General features: G+C 35.8%; 1 protein-coding gene across 3 annotated transcripts in view; it reads right to left on the reverse strand.

The window, feature by feature from the left end:
• The window catches only part of LOC145664415 (uncharacterized), a 123,454-nt gene continuing 99,185 nt past the window's right edge, over positions 1–24,269 (reverse strand). For 2 of the 3 annotated variants that reach the window (XM_081731095.1, XM_081731098.1), the window contains 8 exons: positions 23,014–23,190; positions 19,707–19,926; positions 14,505–14,761; positions 13,963–14,191; positions 11,372–11,498; positions 7,083–7,309; positions 3,833–3,980; positions 1–580 (listed from right to left, as the gene is read on the reverse strand). In XM_081731095.1, the coding sequence (XP_081587221.1) occupies positions 571–580; positions 3,833–3,980; positions 7,083–7,309; positions 11,372–11,498; positions 13,963–14,191; positions 14,505–14,761; positions 19,707–19,926; positions 23,014–23,190 (1,395 nt within the window). In that variant the 3' untranslated portion in view covers positions 1–570. Of the gene's footprint in view, positions 581–3,318; positions 3,981–7,082; positions 7,310–11,371; positions 11,499–13,962; positions 14,192–14,504; positions 14,762–19,706; positions 19,927–23,013; positions 23,191–24,269 lie in introns of those variants that run through there. The other variant, XM_081731096.1, reaches the window with a different exon arrangement.

Consider the following 24,269-nt stretch of genomic DNA (forward strand, 5'->3'; position numbering starts at 1 on the left):
TATATATAAAACAAATGAAAGAATTTTGGGGAACAAAGATTGGTAGCACCTATGACCGGCGGAGGGGTCAAATCGGCCCTCACAACATGATTTTTTTTTTTTTTTAAAACAAAACACCATGCAGTATATTCCAGTTGAAAAAAGGTGAAAATGAACCTTTCATGAACAGGAACAATATAGAAAAAACAGAATCCTAAATTCATATAAATGCATATAAACTAAATAAATAAGAGTTTGCGGGCAAAATTGATCCCCCCCCCCTTCTGGTCTTTCTAGGATTAATGGTTGTTAACAAAGTAACAAAAGGGACAAAGATGGAAATGTATGAAATCTTTTGAATCGTGCAAACAAAGACGATAACTTCTTGAAAAATATCATAACAAGTGAGGAGGCTTGGGTCTATGGCTGTGACGTATAGAACAATGGACTTATCTTTATATCGCGTTATTTTCTTCTGTTTATTTGTTGAGTATTCTCAATATTTCGGTCCTCTCGAGGGTCGTGCTCACGATCACTTTAATTTCTGCTTGCTGGAAACTCTCTGTTTTCACATTCCCATACTTCGTTGTTTTATACAATTCTGTAAATTAAAAAAAAAAAAAAAAAAAAAAAAAAAACAAGTACATTGAATACTTGGGGCTCATTTTATATATATATATATATATATATAATTCTTTTTGCGCTTACATAGCTAATATCGTATTCATCTACTAACAAATTGAAGAGAACAAAGCAGTTCTTAATAACGGTTTTTGTGTGCTCACTAAGTTATTTCTTGATCTGTTGTAAGTATTGTAGTTACTGTTTGCACAATATAATTTTCCCATGCATGGCTCTTTATTCACGTACAGTTATTTAAATTTATCACATTTACATTTTATTTACAATTTCTCATATTGTGTATCACTGAAGTTGATATTTCCTTAATTATTTGTCCAGAAACTCGGCAGTAGTGTTCTCTTCATCTTTACTGCTGAGTAAGATGAACTACGTAAACGTTAAAAAGGTTGTTGTACTTCTTTTACTATATAGAAGTTGTGACTTCCTATCTCATTCTCTATGCTGATTGCCATGCAAGATAATTCCTTGTCAATAATAATCATATTAATGTTATTGAAAATAATTTTTGTAGTATTGATTTTGGTTGCCTATTGTATTGTAAGAAAGAATGAATTGTCATTCTGGAATTTTACTCAACACACTGATGTTAAGCATGGTAACAGTAATGACAAATATGAATTGACTTTTGTCTAATTTGTGAGATCCTCTTCTGATAAGGCTGTTACTGGGTCAAAAGATTTGATTTTAGAGCAATTGCTTGCAATACAAGTCGCAGTATGAAGCATGATACCTTTCATACTATTGCGTAGTTCCTAGAAGCATTATTATGTGGTGCACTTCAACAAAGGATGATGATAGTTGGATTCGGCTGGTGAGTATAAAAATTATTGGTCAGCTCTGTTATCATAATGATTTAGGATCTCTATCTTGGTTCTACCATAAAAGCTTTTGAGCCGTATAAAGAAAAATAAAACAACTGGAAGAATTGTAGAAAGGAATGTAGGAACTAAGCTCTTCTCAGTTTTAGAAGATACCAAAATGGAAGTACACAAATAACGTACGCCGTTATACAACATCTTACACATTTGAAAGTATTATAAGATTTTATAAGTTAAGTTATGGACGTAATAAAATGGTACCGTAGATGCGGGCTACTTGGACCCAATTTTGCAATAAATTCGTTCTTTCAGTGTGTTTGCATCCACGAAAACTTGAAAGTTATTGTCGTAACCCGTATTAAGTGGAACTACAGGCTTTATTGTACATATCGAGGACAGTTTTAGTTACATATATTGAAAACAAATCACAGACGATTATTGTAAAAAATGGGTCCTAGTAAGACTCGCGTTCGGGCTACTTGAACCCACCCCCATATTTTCCTACAGAAAACCATTGAAATCTGCTCTGAGATTAAGTAGGACGTAGGTGTTTTAAGAACAACACTTTTTATTTACTGCAAGCCACAAAGAGAATATGTTAAGAGGTACTATCAAATATAATGACTGTAATAGCTGATCACGTTTTCTTCGACAGCTGCACGAGCCCTATCTATATTAGCAGTAAATCTAGTCGTTGACTGGAGGTGCAGTTTATAAAATAACTTCACCCAATCTTGACTGGGAAGATTGTCTTAGAAAGCAATGACAGTTCTCCCATACATGGCTAAATAGGACTTCACAATAAATCAGAAATCAAGTTAATTAATGATGAATCCGAAATCACAAACTTTATCAAGATGACTAGCGAAGGCTAATTCTTCTTCTTCAGTGAACACTTTCAGATGTCCCCCGCCAAGTGAACTATGTGGTGGACAAACACCGTGTGCGTGGGTTTTCTCGGGGTTTTCCCGTTTCCTCCCACTTTCTTCATTCCACCATTTCATTCATTACTCATTATCACCGTCTCCTTTAGCCTAACCGGCATAACCGTGGGACGTAAAACTCAAAGATTTCATTTCATTTCACTTTCAGATGTCCCGGATTCTGCCTTGACCTGTTCTTTAATCTTCTTTCTATGGTGGAACGACTTAACTTGAAGTGAGCTTCTGTTTCGTTTTGCGACATTTTCCCCGACTGAATTGTTGGTAAACATTCTTCAAGCTGTTATGAAAAATCAGCATATTTTCGACCTGCAGGCAATCTTTTATATTGATGTACCATTTTGTACCGGTATCCTTAAGGAATAATGAAAAGTCCTTACTTGTCTGACACGTGACAACAGACATTTATGTTTCATTGATAAGAATAACAAAGGATGGGGTGGGATAAAGATAACAAAAGATGTGGTGGGACAAAATATCCATGGTTTTCAGGTCATATGTACACACTTCATAAATAATGCAATTACTCACACATCTTATTGTATATGAGAAAGTTTACCATGTCAGTTTCATTAACCTATATATAACTACTTATGTGTTTACTTAGCATTGGTTCCACTTCCTTGCAAATAGTGTCCACACATAAAAGTTTGGCGGTCAATAAATACACTCTTTTCGTCAACGACCTTTCTTACCGATGCTGCTCAATCGTAGCCTACCACAGAACTAGTTTCAATGTGTGTACGCCTGCATTATGATCCCATCTAACGGATCTAACTCTGAACTCACTCATTATTGCATTGCATATGGGACTTTAAACGAATTTTTGGTATGGGTCAGTAGCCCCTTAAGGGTCCAAGTAGCCCGCAATTACGGTATCAGAAAGATAACTATATATTAGAATTCAAGAGCTTTCTTTTAAAATCAAAGAACACAAGTATAGTTTGAATCCAGCAACTACAATCTTATAATACAGACAAAGACAGTGGGAAGTTTGAGAGCGTCGTTCAGTAACGAATTTGACAGTTTTTAATATAATAAGTGCTATAATACCGCGAATGTATGATGCTATGATGAGCATCGCAGAAAAAAAGTGATCAATAATATTTAGTAATCTAGAAACACACTAGAAAATATTAAGATACATATTAGAAACGGGAAATGGAAACTTACATATTATAGTCAAATTGACACCAAATTTGAAAATAACCCACAATTGAGTTATGTAGATTAAAATTATAGTCTTAACTGTCTCATATTATTGGTTAACTTGATGTTTGTATATTTGTCACATGCAATAAGTTTTCTGGACCTTAAACGACCACTAATTATCTTTTTCGCTTCGATTCGTAGTAGATAATTTCTATATGAATATATTTTTTCTTTCCTTCTAATGTATAAGGGACAGCCTATTGTTTGCTGTGAATAAACACATAAAAATAGAAAAATTACACTTTTCCTATTCTATGGACCGACCAACTTCGGAACAACGTCCTGGAAGGTTTCTTGATTTCTTTTCCGTGAGCTACTTCTATTTCAAGTGACCCACCATTACTCAATGCCAACCATGTGTGTAGATAATTCAAATCGGGTGAGATGTCTGAAACAGAGGAAAGCAATTGTAAATAGTTGATCAATTATATACTTTACTCTAGTATTATTTTTTTTAAAAAAAAAGTATATTACTCCTAGAAAATGAAATAAACCATAATAATCAATTTCAAGAACTAAATAACCATAACAAGATAAAATCGACAATTTCCAGATGAATTAGATAAACTTAACGGTCCAGTTTATTTCCCGTACTTTGACCTCGATTTTATTAACAGATGGGGCATTGCGACTTTGCTGGATGACTAGAACACTGAAGCAGATCATTTCCACTAAAACATTATGATGGCAGCGAATTGGATGAAAGATTATTACAGATGGCATGACGCTAAGTGTCATTAGTCAGTTCAGAATACCAGGTCGTCATATCAGGAGTCATAAGGTGTCATCGTAACACTACTATTTCTCTGAGAATTTTTTTCCTCCGCCGTTCTCATTTCATTAACAATAATCAGAATCAAGTTTACGTAGAAAATATTTCGGGCTCTTATAGATTACTATATACTATATTTTGGGCTAATATATATATATATATATACGAGGGTAAGTCAACTGAAAACCATAAAAGTAGAAATAAAAATCCGCATATGGCGCCAGTGAGCTGTAAGTTGACATGCCTGTTTACGATAGTATGTCGGATGTCTCCTAGGTGGCAGCAGCCGGCAGATGCACAAACACCGGCGCAACAACAGTTCCAAAATGGCAGCCCCACTAGCCACATGCACCAGCGAGGAGCAGCGCTCTGTGATTCGGTTTTTGCGAAATGAAGGTGTGAAACCGATTGACATTTTTAGGCGAATGAAGGTTCAGTATGGAGATGCGTGTTTGTCACAGCCACAAATCTATGAATGGTGCCGGAAATTTGCAAATGGTGTTACGTCTGTGGCCGATGCTCCACGCCCCGGCCAGGCTCGGCGCGTAGTGACTCCAGAGACCATTGCAGCCGTTGAAGCCATCGTTTTGGAAAACCGCCGTGTGACAATAGACGAAATTGCAGCATGTGTACACATGAGTCATGGATCGGCAAATCACATTGCGGTGCACGAGTGGTTGCGCCGTCGCCCAAAAGACTTTTTTTCTGCAGGTATTCAGGCTCTTCCGAAGCGCTGGCGGACTTGCATTGAACGAGGAGGGGACTATGTTGAAAAGTGACTTCTGTACCCTGTGTGACCAATAAATAATATTTAAAAAAATAATTATGGTTTTCATTTGACTCCCCCTCGTATATATATATATATATATATATATATATATATATATATATATATATATATATATATATATATATGCATGCATGCTGAATCCGATTCTGCAACAGGAACTTCTTCAGTACACAGTTTTTTTTATTTATTCAGTATGTTCGTATATCTAGATGTGTGACCTAGATTTACTACTGGCAAGGGAAAGATTTAAAAATAATATCGCTAAACTGATTTTCCAACTAAAGGTGATGTATAAAAAGAACGTAACTTTTGCTCCTTAAATGTTATGAGCATTCTGGCACCAGAGAAGAATAATATCATCCATCCTCCTTTTGTGTATCATCAAGCAAATATACATCTGCCTTTGCACACATGAAGAGTTTTATCTAAAGTATAGATGAAAGTGATCGAGGATTCAAATGTCGAAATTTCCTAAAGAAATTTCCCAAAATTAGAGCAGGTAAAGCAAAGTAAGGTACACTATGTGATCAAAAGTATCCGGACAGCCCCAAAAACACACATTTTTCATATTACGTGCATTGTGCTGCCACCTACTGCCAGGTACTCATTATCAGCGACCTCAGTAGTCATTAGACATCGTGAGAAAGCAGAATGGGGCGCTCCGCGGAACTCACGGACTTCGAACGTGGTCAGGTGATTGGGTGTCACTTGTGTCAAAAGCCTGTACGCGGGATTTCCACACTCCTAAACATCCCTAGGTCCACTGTGTCTGATGTGATAGTGAAGTGGAAACGTGAAGGGACACGTACAGGACAAAAGCGCACAGGCCGACCTCGTCTGTTGACTGACAGAGAGCGCCGACAGTTGAAGAGGGTCGAAAAGTGTAATAGGCAGACATCTATCCAGACCATCACACAGGAATTCCAAACTGCATCAGGATCCACTCCAAGTACTATGACAGTTAGGCGTGAGGTGAGAAAACTTGGATTTCATGGTCGAGCGGCTGCTCATAAGCCACACATCACGCAGATGCCAAACGAAGCCTCGCTTGGTGTAAGGAGCGTAAACATTGGACAATTGAACAGTGGAAAAACGTTGTGTGGAGTGACGAATCACGGTACACAATGATGCGATCCGATGGCAGGGTGTGGGTATGGCGAATGCCCGGTGAACGTCATCTGTCAACGTGAGTAGGGCCAACAGTAAAATTCGAGGTGGTGGTGTTATGGTGTGGTCGTGTTTTTCTTGGAGGGGGTTTGCACCCCTTGTTTTGCGTAGCATTCTCACAGCGCAGGCCTACATTGATATTTTAAGCACCTTTTTGCTTCCCACTGTTGAAGAGCCATTCGGGGATGGCGATTTCATCTTTCAACACGATCGAGCACCTGTTCATACTGCACGGCCTGTGGCGGAGTGGTTACACGACCATAACATCCCTGTAATGGACTGGCCTGCACAGAGTCCTGACTTGAATCCTATAGAACACCTTTGGAATGTTTTGGAACGCCGACTTCGTGTCAGGCCACACCGACCTACATCGATACATCTCCTCAGTTCAGCACTTCGTGAAGAATAGGCTGCCTGATTGAAAGTATGCCTGTAAGAGTGGAAGCTGTCATCAAGGCTAAGGGTAAGCCAACACCATATTGAATTCCAGCAGTACCGATGGAGAGCGTCACGAACTTGTAAGTCATTTTCAGCCAGGTGTCCGGATACTTTTGATCACATAGTGTATTTTTGTAGGTACTTAGATTAGGAAACTGAAGTGTAATTGCGTGTAGACTCTAAATTCCTACTGGATATCATAGTCTCCGACGAGAAGAGAAAAAAAAATGTGATAATGCATTGATATGATTCATTAATGAAAATTCTTAAAAGCTAAAGTTTAGATAAGTAATCAGTAATAAATTTTATCTTCTAAACCTTACCTGTAAACAAGTCGTAGAGGGTTATCTTCCGGGAAGCTAAAAGCTGCCTGTCTTGAGCTCTAATCTCAAATGCTAAGAAAGCTTGTCGGGGCACCCCGTCGGAGCTATCTACTTGGAAACTTAAATCAAAGCGAGGATTTGCATCTGCTGGCATTAAATGAGACTTGACAATAGTCTTTCCTGTATTATTTGGACTCTTGCGTGATTTCTGAGGACTAGATGAGGGGCTAAAAGACAAAGTAAACCATCTATACTATGCACTTATTTAAAGATCTTTAAGTAAATATTTGCATTGATTGACAGCAAAAACAACTTGAAGAAAGTTTTAAAAAGTACATCTAAAACTCGATCTAACTTCTCTAGGCATTCAGTTTCTCAACATATGCAAATGTAACGAGATATTTCCGAAATTCATGACATGCAAATTACCAGCGAAATAAAGAGAATCATAAAATTATCCAAAATCAGGCTTCTGAAAAATCTTTTTTAACTCTTTGTTGGTAACAGGAGTGACACGTAACCTCGTCTCAGATTATTTTGTTGTGTATTACTGGCAGCATTTTCATCAGATTTTCGCGCTTTCATGTATACTCCGTAAATATATTCGTTCATTAACGTGTGTGTTCTTTGTTCAGATCCCATTTCTGTAGTAAGTTATAGGAGTTGGAGTGACCAGTCACTTCAGTTACCATTCACGTTTGTATATGTAATATAACCGTTGAACACTTCTTTATTCAGGATGTTTCAAAACAACACCGACAATGTTTGGGAGATGATTTCTGACTCCAAGATAAGACAAAAATTGTACACCAACCTGGGTGCACAAATCCTTCCTTCCGGAGTTATAGGCTGCCGAAAACATGATAAAATGAACTTTAAAGATCCATAGCTCCAATACCATGGGACCTACCGTAGTCGGGTGAAGACTTCACTTATGAACTAGTATGTGCCATGTCCAAGTTTCACAATCCTGCGATACTTCCGCAACAATTTTTATAGAGGTAGTTGGTGAGTACTTCATATTACATGCCAGTAGTCAAACTCATCTATAAAAATTGTTACGTGAATATCATACGATTCTGAAACTTGTATTTTTGGATAGCGTTGTTTGTTTTGAAACACCCTGTATAATGGCTATTGTAAGTGTATCTGAACTTAATTTCGAGAAATGCGGGTTCTTCTGAATGCAATACTGATGGCGTTTCTAGTAAAACAAGGTAATGTGGATGTATAGTCTGAGTCAGCGTCGGAAATAGAGGCATTGGATTCAGATGCTTAAGTAAGTAATCATATGGACAATATTGTAAGGCAGAGACGAAAATGGCAAATATATATTTACCAAACGGTAAGTTTCACGAGAAAATCATACGAAGCAACGACTACTACCTTTTGCACCATGGAAAGGAAAATTGGTCATTTTGCTATAAACCATGGATGATGACACTGTTGCAAATCCAGAAACAAGTACACCGGAAGTCATAAATTTTTGTAAATTCACTAACGCCCATACGTTCGATAAATGGTCTATTTTCCCTGTTTCTTGAATTTTCTTGATGATAATCTGTTCCTATGAGGTTGATAGTCCGACATCAGTTTATCTAACTTTAATATACAATTCCTCTTCAAAATCCTTAGAAATCTTCAGTGAGTAGAAGTTTAGATCACAATTGACGTTAAAGTTCGTTTCATCTCACTGATAGTTGGTATGTGTATAAGTTTAATCGCTTGTTAATACCTCCAAATATTTGTGTGTATTGATGATAGTAAAAAATATCAGAGCCGGCCTTTGATCAAAATAGATTATACATTTTGATTGTCTCTGACCTTTCGAGCTCAAAATGATTCGAACCAAATATTCTTCTCAGAATTAGTTTGCGTTTAAAATTTGATATTGCGATCAGACATGGACATAAACTTCTTCCTAGAGATCGATGAATATGACAATACACACTACATCATTAAGAATGAGTTCAATCTTTGTAAGAAATATAATACGTCATAAATGTCCACCAATTGAATTTTTCTACTGCCATCCGTGTTGAGAAATGTTTTTTTTTTTTTTTTAAATGTTTACTTAGCTCACTCATTGTCTTTATGGACATTGTAGCTGGTTTGCCTGTATAAAGGAATTACAATTTCATATTGGGCATTGAGGTATTCCTTCGACTTGAAAATTATGGTCATTGCACTAAAACATTGTTCAGCTGCACTACTAGGCAGTGCATCGAATGTGGGTTTACTTTTCTGCATATTTTTAGTGAACACACTCTACTTGATAATTTAAAACAGTAAGAAATACTAAAATAAACACTACTGAAACTTGCGAAGAATGTGTATATATTAGTTTTCATTCCTCTTTCTGGTCTATCCCTTCACCTCATCAATGGTTTTATAGTTTGTTGCACTTTTAAGGAATGATCCGCGCTTAATAATCCTTTTAAAATGCCACAAATGTATTAACAGATAAATGTAGTATCTCACTCCTTGAAAATGTATGGAATGAATCCATGAACAATACGTAAGTAAATTGATTTAGTTTTTCGCGTATTGCCTCACTGGTTCTATCTTTTTGTCTTTTTGAGTGCTCAAAAGTTTCTTTTCATGCTACATGGAATTTAACTTTAAAAAAAAATTACGAGTTTTGTAAAAGATTATTTACCTAATATAATTTTCATTAGATTTTTTTTACAGCATTAAGAATATTCTGTAACATTGTTTCGAATTAACGTGAACAATGGATTCCTGAGATAATATTGTTTTGAGTGTACCCTTTTCAGAATTCAGTCTATGTAACACGAAACCTACAGTTTAAAGCAGAATCCGAACTACTACTCGGAATTATATGCGAATTAAATACTCCATACCGAGACTCGAAACTGGACCACGCGCACAGAAAATACGCACGATAGCCACTTTCTACAAATGAATAGTTTAAGATAAAATAATACGTTTAATTAAACTCACCGGACAACTATTACACGTTCTGCTGAAATGCCAAATAGCACGTGACAGCTTCATAAGATCGAATAACAGTTATAATTGGTATGGCACCAAATCTAAAGGTTGCTAACCTAGCCAAAGCAATATTAAGCGATTTATCCACCAAAACACGAACGGGCCAAATTTTGGGAATAGAATTACCGCTCTCCAACTCATTGTTTGATGTACTACTTATTTTCAATTTTGTGTAAATCCAGGGATTTTGTGGGTTAGTCGATACGCATGAATGTTTCAGAATGATGATCGTAATACTCAGGAACAGTTTGAACCTGTGTACATTAGATGTTCCGTCCTGAAATACTGGCTCTCTTTAGGTGGTTAAGCAGCACAATAGTAACCTGTTTAGTTTAAATGCGCTAAAACAAAAGACATTCGTATGCTACTAAAACATCTTTAGAACATTATATGACCGCTTTAGCATCACATTACGTACACATAGTTTTCATTGACGGTTTCATACAGTCTACGACGTCGTGCGCATCGCGTAGCATATTTTGCTCTCGAACAGAACTAACAAGACCTATCTGATCAAATAACATGTTTTCTGTTGTTAGTTCATGTCGATATCCCATAACCTGACAGTCCTGTAAATAGCTATTAGCAACAGGCTCTTCTAAAGTATCCTGCTGCATGTATTTATGACATACAGTTTCCTCTGATGTGACGTAAGAGCATGCGTATACTTGTGTTTTATTATTATTATTATTATTATTATATTATGTATGTATATATAATTCACTTTTCAGGAATTAATTAGTTTAACATTATCGACATCTTCACTGTTACCGGAGATAAAAACATCATTGATGACTCGCGCGCTTGCAAGTCAACTTCCTAACAGGGGGGTAAATATCTAGAGACAAATACATGCAAGCAGATATCTTAGTTTGTTCCATGTTTTTCCTGTTACTCTTATTTCCATCTTTTTCCTTTTCATTGTCTCAACAATGCTCTCTAAGTTAGAGTAAAAATTTGACACATGGATTTTACTCAAAAGTACCGCTAACCCTTTTTAAACAAATTTAATATTAATTGCTGCTTCTTACTTTTAATTATCACCATAACATTTATACGCCTGCAAACCTTAACTTACAAGTTTTGACATAATGTTGATCTCATAGTTCTAAAATAAGTATATTTACGTATTACAAGAAAACTTATGCGAGAAAATGCCACTCTAGATGATTCTGAATAGAATTGTTCCTAACTTTTACCTCAATGAAATTGGTTGCAGATAGTAACAGAATGTAGTTCCACAATATATCTAAATATAGAAAGACGAAACTCACCTTTCTAATTTTATATGTAAGTACATTTGTGTTTTATGTGATATGCGTAATCCTCGGGCTCGGATTACTTTTCCTTCAATTCCTTTGTACTTATCAGGTCTTGTATTTACAGAAGAAACATTCAAATCTATAAAGGAAGGAAAGAACAAATAGTTCAATATTCTTGTTAAAGCAAAGCAACCATCTTAATTGTCATATCTACTACCTTAAGATCACGACTGGGAAAGTTCATTACACGATAATGAGTTGGCGAATTTAGCGTGCCGTTCAGTACGCTAAATAAGTAAAAAAAAATAAAGAAAGAAAGAAAGAAAACGAAGAAGAAACAGCGAATACTTTTTCGCTTTAGACATATAAAACTACATGAATCTAATATTTCTTTAAAAGAAATTCACGTACTTTTACATACTTAATTTTTATATTATGTGTGAAAAAGTTTTGCCTGCTTAAATAATGAGTAAAGCTTACCTTATAACGAAATACCTAGATATAATCGCAAGAGTGGCTTTTCACTTAAAATCAAACTAAGAAATTTTAGACTTCGTACGGGAACATTACGCAACATTTCAGAACATATCAGCCTCTCTTCAAGTGCAAGAATGGAAACGATATTAAAATAATTTAATAATAATAATAATAATAATAATAATAATAATAATAAGTATAGATGCATATCTTAGTACGCTTAAAATTACCTTGTAGAAGCTCAACAGCATCTAAATATTCAATATATCTCCTGCACAGCTGTAAACTGTTCTTTTGCAGAGTTACCAAAGCTTGGATACCTAATAATACATATATATATATATATATATATATATATATATAGAGAGAGAGAGAGAGAGAAAGATTATTTCCGATCTATGGTGACGAAATGACACACTTTGTGCAGCACTACCAAGCGGGAAGAAAAGGAAGTTGCCAGTTGTGTGGACACCTTGGACCATTGACTGTGCATGACAAGTGTGGTAAGTTCATACTGGGACAAATGCCACCGAAAATAAGTGCTTATTGGGAGGGCTACATAACTGCCCTTTCCGACGTGAACTACAGTTATAGTGTCATTATCAAACTGTGCAACGAGCGTTGATTCACTGTGTCCAAAAATGGCATATCACGGGTGTTGAAAGGGGTAGGTAAGGCGAGGCGTGGGATGATTCCTGTGGGGCAAAAACAGGCAAATCCCCGGCCTGCTACTAGCCGCACACGAGCTAGAATTCGGCAAGTCGGAACTCTGGTCACCAAGGAGAATCCACCGACACAGAGGAATATCGCAAACCGGCTACAGACATCACTGAAGACAATAAACACCATCATACATCGCGATTTGAGGTTGGTAAAGCGACGGAGGGAGCGTGTTCATAAGCTCTTGCCAAAACACATCCAGGAACGTCGCACCAATTGTCGAAAGCTGTATGAGCGTTACCTAGCCGGTGAAAAGTAGAAGTTTGTTGTAGCACTGGACGAGCCATATGTTTATCTGGATGACTGTCACAAGCCACGTGCAATTGTGCAAGTGACTTTCAAAGATGGTTCACGGAATGCAGGAAAGTTTTGGCACAGGTTTCATTATCATTGCTGGAGACTCGTACCAGGGCAAGCTGACCATACATTATATAGCCAAAAGTATGATGGTGAATTCGGAATAGTATCAGGCTAACGTCCTGACTCCCGTTTATCGCCATGACATTCACCATCTCTACAGGAGGGACGACAATCGTGTGTGGGTGCATCAAGACAAGGCGTAAAGTCACACATCTCGCTCAACCAGCCTCTTCCTCCAACAAATGGCAGCAGAAACTGGAATTCGTGGCATTCCATTCACAGACATTCCAATGAAGTCCTCTGATGCATCACTGATGGACTTTGCGCCTTCAGCCTCCTGAAACGAGCCTTGCTTTACAGGACACCGTGCACCGTTGAAGGGCTACGGAAAGTCTGTCAGAAGGAGTTGTTGCAGCTTGATACGACTACACTGCGCTCCAGTCTCCTACAGTGGAAACTTCGCAGTCGGGCAATTACCTAGATGCAGGGTCACCAAACAAAGCACTCAATAGTGGCGACATGGTTTCTTTTAAGGCAAGTGAAGTTTGAAATTGTCACCATAGATCGGAAACAACCTCTGTATATCTATCTATCTATCTATATCTATATATATAGTTAATTTAGTTAGCTGACTGGCAGTGGCCCTCCATTTAGCGACGAGCACCCAAATAAATTCTTTATTTTCATTATTACGTCCTTCCAAGTACTACATTAAATACTTAATGTGAGTAATATTTCTATATTTCTAACGAATCTTATTTTCACATTTGTCTTATATACTTTTTAAATTGGATTTATTGCTTTGGGCTGCTGTCATAATCAACAACGCTGCAAGGTTTAATTTTCTCATTAAAAGTAAATTTAAATTACTTTCAAACTAATGGCTTCTTTGTATCATTGAATTAACATCAGGTTGATTGGTACAGATCCTATTTAGTGCCAACCTCACAATATATATATATATATTTTTCTATAAAATGTTTACTTGAGATCTTATAACATTGTATGTTTATAGGAAACTGCTTATCTTAGTTAAGAACTTCTACCTGTAGGCCTCTTTTGATGAGTCCTTGGTGATGAAGACAATAGAATATTTGGCTGGGAAACTGCGTGAGAAAGTGTGTCTGCACTAAGCAATTCAGTTGCATCTGCTTCTCCGCCACCCCGAGGCTCAATGCTTAACGTCACGGTCGATGAATTTTTAGCTATAGACTTATCATGAACGTTAACTTCAGATCTAAAGCGTCGCAAAGGATGACTTAAACTTCGTTTCACCTATAAAGTTAAAAAATAACAATCGGATTACATCTAAAGTATAAATCATATAAACAAAACGTGCATTGAAATGAGAATCTACGTCTAAACAAAATTCTGGATTTATTTTTATTTTCATTAATTCATTCTTTTTGCCATTACGTGAATATATTTACTCGTGATTGCTCAAAAAACGATTGAAACATTACGTAAAGCCACTTTGTAAAAAGTTCTCATGAATGCGACACCAGATTTATTCCTTTAGTACAACATTTTATATACAGAATTATATTAATCCTAAATATGAACAATACATCATACTTTATTTTCTTACCTTTTGCTTCATAATTGCAAAACTACTGTATCCCGTGGTTACTGGTATCGTTTTAATAGGTGAATACTCAGGCTTATCAGAACTGGAGCTTAAGGATCCGTGATTTGAGCATGTAGGTGATGCTTCGACAAGATTATTTGTATCCTGGAGATTTCCTACAGTAACATCAGGCACAGATGGTACTGGGCTAGTTTCCAGAGTTGGTTCGTTAGCGGTACAAGGAATATTTCCACTTACTAAGCGACTCGAGGAAGACTCTGAAATGCAAATTAAATTAATCATTAATGCGCGGTAATGTAATCCATAAAATGATTAAATCAGATGTCAAAATATTTCACTAGATGAAAATGCCAAAAATTTGTAGGGAAAAAAGAAAAAAATGAGCAAAAGGCCATTTGTGTCAACGACTAGTGAATGATTCTAATAACAGTTATGTGGTTCCCATTAATTTATACAATCGCTTAAGATACGATAAGCTATCATTACCCCTTTTGGGATCTTATGGTACAATTTGTACCATACGGGTGTTTCATGATACATTGCGTTATAACTCTCCTATTTAAGCTTTTTCATCTTTTTTATTTTTATGTTTTGTTTTTCAATTCCAGAGGCATTGTAGAAGACCTTACGTATGGTTTCACACCTTCCTGCGTCGAGACATAGGAGGTGATGACGTCGTAACTTTAAACAATATATTTTCTTTTATTAAGCCTATGTTCATTGTTTTTTGGCGGGCTTATTTTTGCACCTAGAAGATTGACATTTTGCGCAAACATTCAGTCCACCGAGTAGTATTTAACAGATTTTTTCAGATCTCAGCGTTAAAACAGGAGCAAAAAGTTAAAAAAGGGATATTTTTACCAAAAAATCCCTTTCTTCGGGATTTTCCCACCTTAGATACAAAATGGAGACATGTGAATAGTGCCGCCTGAAAGGCAGTTCTATTCTGAAGAGAATGATGGGCGAACCATGATCCTAGGGTAATTAGGGATGTCTCAGGGAATTTTTTATCAAAATATCCTTCTGTATTGGGGAATATAGGGTATTGTTGGTATTTACAGTGTATATATATATATATATTTGGCGAGCTTACTTTTGCACCTAGAAGGTTGAAATTGTGCACAAACATTCAGTCCACCGAGTAGTATTTAACAGATTTTTTCAGATCTCTGCGTTAAAACAGGAGCAAAAAGTTAAAAAAGGGATATTTTTACCAAAAAATCCCTTTCTTCGGGATTTTCCCGCCTTAGATATATGATGGAGACATGTGAATGGTACCGCCTGAAAGGCAGTTCTATTCTGAAGAGTATGATTGGCGGATTGTAATCCTAGGGTATATAGAGATGTCTCAGGAATTTTTTTACCTGAGATCAGGGTCTTTTGCGGTAATTTGGGGCATTGTGGGGATTCTTGATAAAATTTTTCCCTCCCTTACTATTCAAGATAGAAACTTGAAATTTGGCACACACATTCAGTCTACCGAGTAGTATCAGATTTTTTTTTTTTTTTTTTTTTTTTATATCTTTACGTTCACACAGGACCGTCCAGAGGGGCCCAAAGTGTGAAAAAAATGTTTTTCCCCGAAATTTTCCCTTTGACATAACTTTTTTCCTCTCCTAGTATATGGTATGAGCATGTACGTGGTACCATTTGAAAGCCTGCTCTATTCTGAAGAGAATGAGGTATGAACCATGATCCTAGGATAAATAGTGACGATGCAGTAGCTGCTTGACTGAAAGTCTAAAAGAAAAACCCAAAAGCCCAAGATCCTTGTATTTACGTACAAAAATCATTAAAACTGAAATCATTAAAAAATGTTATTATAAAATATCACTGCATTGCTTTTAAAATTTCAAACTTAAATTTATGAGACATAATACACCGGTTTCATTCACATTTACTCCTGACAACATTGGTGTACATACTCACAGTTCTATCGAATTTAGAAATAGAGACAACATATCTGCTTGGATTTTGAACACGTTCGCTTTCAGAAAATGATCTAGATACATAAATATATATGTTGTTTGTTGTTGCTAAGTCAGTAGAATATGGAAATCGCCAGAGTATTCACACTCCAGATCACGCAGCTTCTGTTTTGCAATTTTTGATCCATGATGTTTAATTCGTCGTCCAAGCTCAGAGGATCTTCCTTACTGAGCAACACGAGTGCTTTCTACACAACTGATGATGCAGTTCGTCATTTTTTGTGCCATACGTGACACGGTGAATTATTTTGGTAAAAAAATCTCGCAAAGAACGACATCTCGTAGTGTCCACCACACTAATAATAAAATCTTGTGTGGCGTTAGCTTTGGAATTGATTTAGATAAAAGGGGAGGAGTTCACCGACATTCAACTACTAATCACTTTTCTTATGATTATCACATAAGGTCACTTCCTGCAGCATGTTGCAATACGATTCATTAAGGATTTAATTCAATAGCAAACCAACATGTTATTGAAATTGTCTATTCAGTGTTGTTCGTGAGGACAGCGTTATTATTACTTTTATTTTATTTATTTGTTACCTTCCCTATTTGCTATAAATAGTTGGAATGTTTGAAATTAAGACGTTAACGGTCGGGGAAGCTTCCAGATGGTGCGTGTCTTTGCCTTACGTATGACTCTAAATAATCGTTAGTCACATTTGACGTTCGTTCTCTGCTTTCTCATCTTCTAGACTTTATTCTCCAACACGAAATTTTTCAAACAAGTGAATCACTGTTCGTCGTTAAGTTGACTGTACACTCTATACTGTCACAGATCACTAGAGCAGAACAAATTAATCGCACAGATCACTAAAGCAGATCCTAGGACGCCTGCAGCTACACTTCTGATGGAGGACTTTCAACCGGTATTACTCACTGTTCTATAGTTCTACATATATTGAAGACCAAAGTAAATGGAAACATGCTGCATTTTGACCATTAATTTAGCAACAACCTAACACATGCACACACACACATACCGGGTGTATGAAAAGTCCGGGACCGTAGACCAACTCTGTCGTGAGAAAAGATACGAAAAAATAGAAACAGAGAAAAGTTTTTGGTAATAGGTGATTTTTATTCTACAGTGGTGGAATTTTTTCAATCGCACCAGCCGTTTGTGCCCTATATTAAATCAAACAGTAATGTTTCCAGTTCAACGGGCTGTTCAAACGGAACGTAAAAACACGCGAAAAGTGCACATTATTGTAAGAGGGAACCTAGAACACCTCAAATCCGTTTCCGAACAAGGTTGCATTGTTGATATGGTGAGAGTCCAAAGGAACAGCCTGCTGAACTGGAAACGTTGATTTTTAACGTAACATAGAGGAGCTTACCTGTGATACCCAAACGACTTGTGCAATTGAAAAAATACACCTACAAATTGAAAACTACTTTTTTCCCATTTTTTCGTATTTTTACACAACGAAGTTGGCCTAAGTCACAAACTCTTAATAAAAATTCTATGCAATTAAAAGAATAAATTATAAATACCTGTACAACAATTTGCACTTGAAGAATGAATTATTATTTGAAAGTTATTATAAAATCGCGCTGTATTAAGGAGACCAAAAGTGTTTGTGGCAAAATATCCTATGTAGTACATCAAAATTATAGCCTCAAAATTATAGTAATTTGTAAATATTTAAATTTCGTATTTCGTAAATTTATGTAAATATTTTGAGTCTGGGTTGAATACAGAAACATTAACTGTCTGAACTGAATGGATTAAGTCATAGTTGTTTCCAAAATCTGATTCGAATTATTAAAATAAGCCAAGCCCAAAACTTATTTTATTCTACCTGACAAATATATGAAGCTCTCAGACACACGCGCACACACACACAAAAAGAAAAAAAAAGAAAGAAAGAAGAAACGCATGAGGAATACATTCAACCATTTCGTATAAAAGGACCCTCTAGACTGAGCACATCATTCAGTTATTCATTCATTCGCTCTTTGACTTCAGAGAGCTCAAACTCGCTATTAGCCTGTACTGACGCAAGTCTCAGTGTAACCCCACGTTCGACGTTTGCTACAGCTGCCAGTGAATCACAGTGCCAGTGCATTTACGTATTTCCTTGTCAGTTAGTTTTAAAATCATTAGTCAGTTAATTTAAGTTTTGTACTTAGAACAAATACAATGCTCTTCTTTAACACTTATGAAAAAATGTATAGGCTAAACCAATTCTACAATCTATACAACAATAATATATGTGCATATGATGCATGAAGATAGGCGCTTGGTATTTCATTTCACGAATGCGTATTATTGGTCCTACATTTTTCACATTCATCAACACCACACGATATCTGGGGATATAGGAGTTGTTCTAAGCATAATTAATTGAAAATGAAAAGCAGTATGGCGTCTTTCGAAATGTTACGCGACTCCTTACAGGTCCAACTAAAGTATGGTGCGTATCAATGCAGTACTTCCAAACAATAAGCTTGTTAAGGAAATGCATGTAGCTTCCTTGATGACTGAATTTGTAATCCTGAACTTTTTATTAATAGGGAGCTCCGGATTTATGCTAACAACCCTTTATCAAACAATACAATAAAGTTCATTCCTTTCATTTTCAATCAAATAAATTTCGTATTTCGAAACATATACACTAAACCTTTAGCGACATATTGTTCTTTCTTAAGAGAACAAAGCTTTATGCAAAATGCGTGCTATCACGAGTTTATTTCAATCAGATATAGACTGTTCAACATTGAGACCCAGAAATCAAGTGGTACCATGCTAACATAATCCGAGGTAGACTAATTATTAGCTATAATAAATAGTTTAACAAGAAAACTGGAAGTATGTTTTAATATATTACATTTTCTGTAACTGTACGTGTATAAAAATTTATATGAACATGTATTTCCATTGTTGAAATGTATTTATTTCTATACTGTTTGATTTCCTGTTCTTATTCATCTCACCCAATGACAGAAATGAACTAAATGGCAGGTAACAAAGCGACAATATATCATACAATCATGCCTTTTTTTGAACCAAACTCATGAACTTACGAAATCATTCAAGTAAATTAATTAAAATTAATTAAAATAAAGAAAGAAGGAAATACTTAAAGAATGGTACAAGTATAGGTTCGAAAGATAAAACGCAGAACAGTAATATTAAAATCATATGGTTTCTCTAAAATCTGGACGTCCCGGATCCGTAAAATAGAAATCTCTACATCAACTTACTTACCTATGCTATTGCCGAGGTGCGGTTGCGTAGCATGTAGAGAAGTATGAGGTGCTCCAAAACTAGGAATATTCGGAGGTTCGTTTTTTAATGGAAGGTTAAGTTTTGGACATTCTACAACACGGGTTGTCTTCTGGATACGTTTCTCGCAATCAGATGTATCAGTCACCGCATTATTCGGTATTACAGTTGGTGGACGATTTATGCTGCTTAGACCATTGATCTAAAAATAATTAATAATATGAAGTTAGCAAAACATTTCTTTTATTGGAAGACACGTCAACCACAGATAAATATATCGATCTATATGTTACTTGTATCAGTATTGATTGTTACTTATTCTTTGGCATGTAAATATGTATTTATTTATCTTCTACTTGAGATCTTTTCAGTAAAATTATTTTTCCCTTAACATCCTTGCTTAAATGAAGCTTTTCTTATTTAGAGCTAAGTATTCCTTGACAGCAATATAAGAAGTGGATTTACCACTAAGCGTAGGGTCCAAACTGCATGTACTCTCAACGGAATTCGAATCAGGATCTCCTGACCGAAGGCAAGACTGCCCACTGTTTCGCCATAAAAGAGCTTCCAAACTTCTGCTTGCGTGTTATTTGGAGTGAAGACATAATTACGCCATCAAATTCTCTATATTAGTAGGTTCAATAATTATTTTTCGTGTAAAGGATGTAATTTTAAACAGAGTTCCACTATTGAATAAGGACCAACAAATCTTTGAATATTCGACTTAGTAGGAATTTTACTATCCTCGTATTTGATCTGTGTTGTCTTTTATTGCTTACCAGTTTCTACGTATTAGCTTGTACTAACAAGAACTGGAAGTTTAATTCAAAATTTCATTTAATTTCTCCAGTGGACACTTTCATTCACTGTTTTGTGGATATTTCAATTTCTTTCTTTATTTCCTTCAATCCTCCCCTGCTCCCCCTCCCCCCGTCCGCTTAGAATATAGTGTTTATGAAAGTACAAGTCACGACTATAAAAGAAATAATCTTTTTGCATTTATTTAATAATAAGTAATGTGGAGATACAAATTCCTGAAAATTACTAATAACGACCCAATTTTGATTTCTCCACATTAATGGCTTATTAATAGACTATATCAAGTCTACACAGTTATATAGCAATTTATACATCAGAAAGTAACAGATTTCAATTGTTTAAGTGTTTATAATATCATTATAATAATAAGCATTTTCGTCGTATTTCCTTAATTACATAACATACATAACCATAATTCTACAAAATGCACTGTTTCAGGCATCATTTCTGATATTTTGTGCCATATATTACTGTTTTAGAATCGAAACAATATTTGTCGACTGGCATTTGCAATCGAACAAAACATCGTCCTAACAAATCATTTTTCATTCTTACAGAACATAGTAATAAAGCAGGTATCTATAGTTTATTTACTCCCAACAAACAGTAACTGGGTCAGGTAGATTCAGAAAACTTGTATGTATTAAGTGTAAATGAGTCAAATCTTGTTCATCTTCCAAGATTAGACCGAAGGTGTCTCAGAAGAGTGTATGAAAAACAATTTATTAGGTTCGAAACACACAGAAAAGTCCAGTTGTTGCACTGACGGAAACTCAAATCCCAATTTCACATTTGCCGATCAGTTACTTTACCAATTAAGCTAAAATAGACATGAGCAATATTTCTATGTTAGCGCTTTTTTCGTCAAACTCCTGTTCGCAATTTGTAGTAATCCATCAGTGATGGGCATATCATGATTGATATGGTTTGGAGCAGTGGTTGGTCATTTAGGCTTTAAAAACAAAAATCAAAACGTACTCGTACATAAGTGAGTTTCATTTCACAGTGTGAAACTGTGGTAGATTTCCAAACAATGCGAATTCAATACTGGAACTGGACGTAGTACATATATAACTTCTGGTTGTAATAGAGAGATAAGATCAAAAATAGGAACCTGCTCCTCGGACGCTGAGTCCATATCGGAAAACTCTTAATCGATCTCAAAAAACATCTTCTAGCTATCTCTTACTGCTTTTGTTCTATGGAGATCAATATTAAAACCGTAAATGTTATTAATTTTCTGCAACTTATGGTTTTGGTAGAGAGATATGACTGAAGATGGTACCTTTCGTTTATATGCTGAATCAATTTTAAAAAACTGCTTGTCGCCATCTATTACCGTATTTGTTCTATGGAGATCAATATTGAAGCTGGATGTTACAAATTTCTTCCACTTCCGGTTTTAATAGAAAGTTAAAGGAGAAGATTGTATTTTTTCTTCAGGCGCTGAATGGATTCCACCAAAAATTTTGTTGTTACCTGCTGCGATTTTATTCTTTGGATATCAACGTTGAAATCAGAAATGGATAATTTCAAACTCTTTCGGTTTGTATAAAAGGTTAATAAAGTGTATTGAACCTTTTGGTGAGACGTTGAATCGATCCCAAGAAACTGCTTTTCGTTATTCTATTACTATTTTTGTTCTTGGAGATCAATACTGAAACTGGATGTTGTAAATTTCTACTATTTCCGGTTTTAGTAGAGAGACAAGGAAGAAGGTAGTATATTTTCATCAGGTGCGCTGAATGGATTTCAAAACCTCTTGTCGCTCGTTGTTACGGTTTATGTTCCTTGGAGATCAACATTGAAACCGGCAGTGTTTAACATGTACCACTTTCTATTTTAACAGATGGTTAACGAATAGGATGGAACCTATTCTTATCGATTCCAAAAACCGCTTGTCGGTATCTCTTTGTTCTTCCGTATCATCTTACCGTTTTTGCTTGATATCTGTCGATAGGCGGACATAGGCGTTCTATATGACTTCCGATATTTATGCATAGCACAGTTAAAAAGTCTAAAATGTTAGTCGCGTTGCAGGTAGTTCAATTTGTTGAGGAACCGCCGAGCAAATGGATGATCCGAAAAGGTATGAATGTTAACCATTGAGTCACAAGGAGCCGGAGCCAGACACTAACACAATATACTGAACAACACTGCTGTGTATATTCAACAATATTGCGGATTTTACAAGCTCAAATTACGAAAGAATATGAAAGTCACTCATTTTTTTTTACAAAAGGATGATTTGATTAACATTCGAAATGATTGATGATTACTGCTACTTCGCTTTTCTGCATTTCAAGAGCTAATTTACTCGCAAAGAGTGAAGTGTATTTATGCATAGTTTTATATTGTTTACTTTATCTGAAATTTTAAAACGAAATATACCAATTTGTTTATGTAAATCTTGTGTTAGTTGTTACCAATCTTTTCTTCAATAAGAAATCCATTATTTTGTTTCCCTTACCTCCAAATTATCCCCAGTTATTACTTTAATTTTGAGCTGAACAGCTCCTGATTTAACTCCTTGCAGTTGAAACCAATGAGGCACATCCATGGCAGAAAATTGGCGAATTGAATCTACGGATAAGGACAGGTTGCCTAAGAATTCCTTCATTCCATATTCATCGTGATCCCATACAACCTAAATAATATAAATAGATAAACAAGCATTTACTAAAATGACAAGAGTGATTATTTTAAATGTACGTACTTTTGAGAATGAATGACAATTGTTGTAGGTTGTGCTGTGTAATTATTTGTCCACTGAAATGTTAGAGCCAAAATGAACAATAGCATGTGGCTATGAATAGACCTGTCTACTATTAGCTCCTTTCTGTGTTATTCATGCAATTTCTGTTAAGACGCTAAAAGATAGTTCGAATAAAATATGAGACTATCAAAAGAAATTAGCTCTTTCGAAATGTGTAATGTATCTGTACAAGTAAATACACTTTATTATTTGACACAACATATGTGACTATGTGAAGTATCCGATCCATACGTCTAGCACGTATCCTTGTACTCGAGGTATGAAAAAGAATGAAAATATAATATAATAGAAATACACAAATAAACTTAAAATACATCTACTTATGGCGTGTGCGCAAGAAGCCTGCATAAAAGTCTGAGTTCCCAATTAGTTTGTTTCAAGCTAGATTTCAATTATTAGTCAAAGGTGGAAAACTTGTAATGACTTCAAATGTAGCTTGTATGATAGTTTAAAGAACGAGGCGGGATGTTTAAAAAAGGCGGGGTTTTCACCACTGATGGAGTTAAGCATGCGCATGAGAATGTCCTAGTATTCTTTGCTCACAACAGAGATAGAATCATTCGAGTAGAGTTGCTTACGTACGAGTAGCAGTAAGGTGAAATGGCTGCCGTAATACAAAATCAAGCCAAATGTGAAGTGAGATCTATCATACGATTTCTAAACACCAAAGGACAGAATGTAGCTGAAATCTATCGAGAATTCTGTATCATTTACGGACTAACAGTAATTAGTGAAGGGAAAGTCAGGCAATGGTATGGTGCAGAAAGTTTCGGGAAGGGTGTTCAAATGTTCATGACGATGAATGTTGCTGAAGGCCTAGTGTTCAGAGGGAGTACGTGTAAACGAGAAAGTGCGATCCAATCACTGGTTCATAGTAATTGAACTAGCCAAAGAGTTTCTGAAGTGCATCGAATTGTACTGATAAGCTGGATTATCACAAACTTGGGTGC

The sequence above is a fragment of the Thermobia domestica genome, chromosome 11 (assembly GCF_964235325.1).
Source record: "Thermobia domestica chromosome 11, izTheDome1.hap1.1, whole genome shotgun sequence".
NCBI lineage: Eukaryota > Metazoa > Arthropoda > Insecta > Zygentoma > Lepismatidae > Thermobia > Thermobia domestica.